At 37.7% G+C, this 5,978-nt stretch overlaps 1 protein-coding gene across 1 annotated transcript; it reads left to right on the forward strand.

The window, feature by feature from the left end:
• Positions 1–3,463: 3,463 nt before the first annotated feature.
• On the forward strand, positions 3,464–4,960 carry LOC107686408 (uncharacterized). The gene has a single exon (XM_016483377.1). The coding sequence runs from the start codon at positions 3,464–3,466 to the stop codon at positions 4,769–4,771; it is 1,308 nt and encodes a 435-aa protein (XP_016338863.1). The 3' UTR covers positions 4,772–4,960.
• Positions 4,961–5,978: the final 1,018 nt, after the last annotated feature.

Consider the following 5,978-nt stretch of genomic DNA (forward strand, 5'->3'; position numbering starts at 1 on the left):
AATCAAATATCTAATAAAAAATATATATATAACACACCCACAAAATAAAACTTAAATACACAAGAAACAGTGAGTGGTCTGCCCTTTAGTGAAAGTACACTGCGGTAAACCACAGTTACCAAATCTTGGTGCTCAATCCCCAAACTAAACTCTAAATACAGAAGGAATACGGTTATTCAGCGCTCATACACAGCGATCAGCCCATAGGAGGTACCGCAACAGTAAATACTTGTCTGCCCCAATTCCCCCACAGTGAGTGGAAACACCGTCAATAAATCACCCTGTGTGGAAAGGTCTAAGAGGGGAAAAAAAAGGCTGCACATTGAGCACAACTTAAGTAACAAAGTAAACTCACCATACATTGACGTGACCGCTATTTATGCCTTCTTAGTCATTTGACTAGCTACTTATACCTGATGCTCATTACAAGCTATCCCCCTCCCACAATTATTTTGAAGAATTATGAATGTTTGAGGTGGTTATTAATGATTATTAATGCCTATTCCGTCTAACCTGAACAAAACTTGACTTTCATCAAAAGATCAAAATATTTGATTCTGTATTTAAGTGAAGGACCCTTTAGATACTTGGAAACTTTCCATTCATTAAAGGTTATAGTGGAAGTGTCAGACTCTGTTCCATGTTTTGTGTGTGTCCTGCTCCCCATGTGCCTTCCCATGCCCTTATTTGGTTAGTTTCCTGTTCCTGTCCTGATTAGTTTAGTTAATTTGTCCCAGGTGCCCTCGTGTGTGTGCAACGTGACAGGAAGGTTCTTTGGTTCATTAAAATGTTCTTCTTAAACAAGTGTTACCGCAGTTACCATAAATGATACCCCTGTTTTGGAACATTTATTTTTAGAAGTGTTTTTTTCTCTCATTTTCTCAAAAAATTAATTAATTAATTAAACAAAAAAGTTGTATCAAATGTACTTTTCAATAGGCCTTAATAATGACAAAAAGAATGGGTTACATCACCAATTTTCCCTGAAAGCATAGCATATCAATTACAAAAACCACATTATCCATCATAAGAGAGCATATAGTGTCTTAAGGAATCAAACCTGAGAGCGAAGTCTTTATGTATCTTTAAAGTATCTGTACATTTCGAATAAAACCGCATTACCTCGTACTTTAAAATACCCTCACCGATTAAGTAATATAAATTATTAGTCATTGACGAAGAGACCAAACACTCTCTCAAAAACCTAACGTACTGTAACTTAAATGTGAGAAAATAAAGATAGCTGGAAGTGTTCGCACCTGGCACAGCTTCAAGTATGCCACTGACTGGCTGTCCCTCCTGTATGCAAAGCTGAGCACATCTCATTCCGCACTGTCAGACGTCAGACTGATTTACAGGAAGCTACACTTGTACTCCAGCCGTATCTAAGGGAATAAAGTAACGTGTTAAAAGTGACATGCTATTAAAGGTATTGTTTGCAGATATTAACTATTTTAAACTTATTTAACGACGTATTTCTTGTATTGAGCGAATTTTGCCGAAATGCTTTAATGTTCATTGTGGATATGGTACTTTTCAATCAGGAAGGAAATGCAGGGCTGATACATCAAATGATCGTGTCACAGATTCAAGGAGACATAAAGATTCGTCTGCATCACTTCAGATTACTACAAGTTGCGTGTGTATCTTTAACACGGAAACGGGTTTTGTTTTTCCATCTTACCGAATTTTGCGTGTTCATTTTTTAAAATCTCTGTACGGAATACTTCATACATGACAACGTTATTTAAATCGTGAGTAAATGTACTACTATTACTATTTTATCTATTTTCCTGTTTTCATTTGGGAGTAATGATCAGCAACAGGGATGATTCAGGAAGGATTTTAACTTCGTTCAGTCATGCAAAAAAAATATTAAGGATGAAACTAACGTTTATATTAATGTTTAATCATGTTGAACACGACTATAAAAAAGTTAGATATATAAGGACAAATGAGACTTTGTTAGGTCTTTTAACTGAGAAATATTTTTAAAATCTACTTTAAAATGTATTCATTTTGGTTTCATGCATTAAAATTGATAGGCCTAATTAAAATAATATATATAAAAATTATTGACTCAAATATGTGACGTAACCATCAACTAAAAAGTAGGCCTACTTAAATACTTCATCTGCAAATGAGAGTAAACAATTATTATTTACTAATATTTATATTTTTAGATTTTTAAGATTTTATAGGGTATATGTCGAACATCACCTGACCAAACCCGGAAAACAGGTCTCATTGCTTCCGCTTGTCGGAGAACGTGTTAACAGCCGTATTAAATAATAGCGATATCTATGGACTTTTAAGATAATCAGTTAAACTAGCTAGCTGTTTTTATTGTTGACGTTTTATTCAATTTTTATATCTAAATGTGAAAAGAATAAAAATAAAAAAAACTTTTAGATATCAGTCCGCATATGTGGTGGACATTGGTTATGATCATCATTGGTATCTACTTTGAAGGCATCTTGAGTAAAACTGCTTCATATTTAACTAAGCATATGCAAAATGCTTGAACCGGAAGCGACGAGACCCGGTTAACAGAATACGGAAGTCTGTTGCGCATAACCCCTATTAAGTGAAAGTGAAAGTGAAAGTGAAAGTGAAGTGACATGTGGCAGTATGGTGACCCATATTTGGAATATGTGCTCTGCATTTAACCCATCCAAGCGCACACACACACACACACACACAGTAGTGAACACGCACCCGAGGCAGTGGGCAGCCATGTGCTGCGGCACCCGGGGAGCAGTTGGGGGTTCGGTGCCTTGCTCAAGGGTCTCACCTCAGTGGTGGTATTGAGGGTGGAAGAGAGCGCTGGTTATTCACTCCCCCCACCGACAATTCCTGCCCTCAAATTTTAACAGTGTGTGGAGATGCTGGGGAGCATCTCTTCTCTTCATCTCTTTAAGGCTCTTCTATCTGACCAGAACAAAACTTGCCTTTTTATGAAAAGATCAAAATATGTGATACTGTGGTATTTAAATGATCTTGACAAATAGCCATGATGAGCATCTAAAGGGGTCTTTTGTGCTTCATGGTTTTCTGTCCACATGACAGCAAAATAGCTTCCTGGTTACATAACTTGATTTGATGGAGAAAAAAAAATTCTCCAGATAATAATTAATTCAAACATAATTTAATTAACATTTAATTATTTATTTTTTTGTTACAAATAAAACCTGTAAAATAAAACTGTCCAAACTCGGTCCTGGAGGGCCAGTGTCCTGCAGAGTTTAGCTCCAACCCCAATTAAACCAACCTGCACCAGCTAATCGAGGTCTTACTAGGCATACTACAAACTTGCAGGCAGGTGTGTTGAGGCAAGTTGGAGTTAAACTCTACAGGATAGTGGCCCTCCTGGACCAAGTTTGGACACCCCTGGCTTTATAATTCAAGTATTTTTTATTGTTTTGACATTTCTTTGCTTTACTCCACAGGAACTAAAGCACAAATGGAAAAAGACAAAGTTAACGTGCTGCTTTTACTATTTATTGTCACTATTATTGGCCTGCTTTTTGTGCACATGGACAGTCATACATACATACAAGCTCCTCCAGCAATAAAAGCTCCTCTATCAAATAATACGTTCAAAATCCCAAAGGCTTTATATTCAATAACGCCCATCAAAGACTCAGAGCATTTCGTGGTGTCTGCGTTTATCGACCACAGACTTGATGGGGTCATTCGAGTCATCAGCATAATCAGCAGAAACCATCTTCAGCCACTTTACTGTGTTTACTGCAGCACTGAACAAGTCTGCAAAACTGTTCACACAGATGTCCAGATACACAGTGATCATTTTAGCTTCCCGTATGGTGCCTCAGATGTGATTTGTAAAGGTAAACACATGCAAGATGCAACTCGTGTCCTCATAACAACTGACAAGATAGATTCAGCCAACCTCAAAATGGAATATCTGCCAATAAAAAATAAGGTTGTACAAGAGACTTTCAAGTTTAACTTCACTGTGTGCATCTCCAACCTTTTTGGTGACTACAACAATGTACTGCAGTTTGCTCAATCAATGGAGATGTACAAGCTTCTGGGTGTACAGCATGTGGTCATCTATAAAACTAGTTGTGGACCAGACTTGGAAAAGCTCTTAAAACATTATGAAACCGAGGGGATGCTGGAGATCGTTCCATGGCCTATCGACCAGTTTCTAAACCCATCATCAGGCTGGAACATCAAGATTCACAAGGGTGACATCCATTATTATGGTCAGTTGGTAACACTCAACGAGTGCATTTACAGGCACATGTACCAATCCAAGTATGTTCTCCTGAATGACATTGATGAAATCATCATGCCTTACAAACACGCCAATTTACCATCTCTAATGGAGGACCTCCAGTCTGCTCAACCCACTATAGGGGTGTTCCTCATAGAGAACCACATATTCCCTAAAACACAGTTTGAGGAGAGTGGTAAATTCAAACGAGCAGAATGGAATAATATTCCTGGTGTTAATATCATGGAGCACATTTACAGAGAACCTGATCGAAAGAACATTTACAATCCCACAAAGATGATTGTCAACCCAAGGAAGGTGCAGCAAACTTCAGTGCATTCATCTTTGAAAAACACTGGAGGCAGTTTCCTTGTACCGTTTAATGTATGTAGGATTGTACATGTGAGAGTCCCACTGCAGGGGCATCTTACCAAAGAGCAACTCTTTGTAGACAAAAGAGTCTGGGACTTTGAGCAAGAACTGATACAGAACGTTGACCAGACTTTAAAACGTTCTGGTCTCCTGTAGGTTTCCAGTTGACATGTTTGTATAGTATCAATGTAAATATGCAAATATAACCAAAGCTGTACTTAAATTTTATATTTCCAATACTACATTGAAAATTACATATTTACTTAATAAAAACAGTCATAAAAATATGAATGTTGTTGCCACCAGCCCAACACAAGAGTGCTAGTCAGGTATGTTGAACTGACAAATAACATGCTATTTTGAAAATAATAATAATAATAAACTGGTAACTAAGATGTCAAAGCATGGGTATTTGTCAAATGATGGTAAGCCAATATTTCATGCATCAATTACAGTAAACAGTATAGTCGGGGAAGTCGTGGCCTAATGGTTAGAGAGTCGGACTCGTAACCCATAGGTTGTGGGTTCAAGTCTCGTACCGGCAGGGATTGTAGGTGGGGGGAGTGAATGTACAGCACTCTCTCCCACCTTCAATACCACGACTGAGGTGCTCTTGAGCAAGTTAGTATTACAAAAATATGCCTTGTTATACTGTAAGGATCTGATGAAAGAAAATACTCTCAATATGCATCACATTAAATAATTTAGTCAATTTTGTAATTCAGTTGTTTAGTCTTTCTGTGTGGTTTAAGGCAGTGCTTAATTTGTAAATGAAACATTGCAGGATCCAAATCAGCAGTTAAAAGCGAGCGGCAACCTCCCGCTCTCTCTCGTGAAGCCAACAAGGAAGGGTGCCGTGACCGACACTGACAATACAACTTCAGTTTTACCGGAACATTCAATGACGTCTCTAAACGGTGATGACACAACTATAAGAGCATTGTTCACAAGTTTCTGCATGGACCTAACTATACAGCCTAGGTTTTCAAGCCCTGGGTCAAAAATGGGTCGCCAGGATGATTTAAGGCAAATATGTGTGTTACATTATCAATAACAAAATTTGTTTCCATAAAAATAAAATACAATTCCGCAAACAAGTTCACGGAAAGGAAACCGAGAACCAAGATTGCAGAACGCGTATCCTATGAAGGTAGAATGACGTCAAAAAGATTTGCATACGCAGGGTAATATTTGTGGAAGTGTACATAAGACTGTAAGCGTAAATTAAATTTGCACGCAAGAGAAGCTTTGTAAAGGTGTCAAATCGCGTTTCAAGCGCAAGAAAAAAATATTTGCCCCATTTTACTGTTACTCGTAAGTGTAATTCATGTATTGTGAAACTGCAGCTTCATGCTAACGCAAA

This window comes from Sinocyclocheilus anshuiensis, unplaced genomic scaffold, assembly GCF_001515605.1.
Source record: "Sinocyclocheilus anshuiensis isolate Anshui unplaced genomic scaffold, SAMN03320099.WGS_v1.1 scaffold1207, whole genome shotgun sequence".
NCBI lineage: Eukaryota > Metazoa > Chordata > Actinopteri > Cypriniformes > Cyprinidae > Sinocyclocheilus > Sinocyclocheilus anshuiensis.

Coding starts and splice junctions, on each gene's coding strand:
- LOC107686408 (XM_016483377.1), top strand. CDS start 3,464: ATGGAAAAAGACAAAGTTAACGTGCTGCTTTTACTATTTATTGTCACT.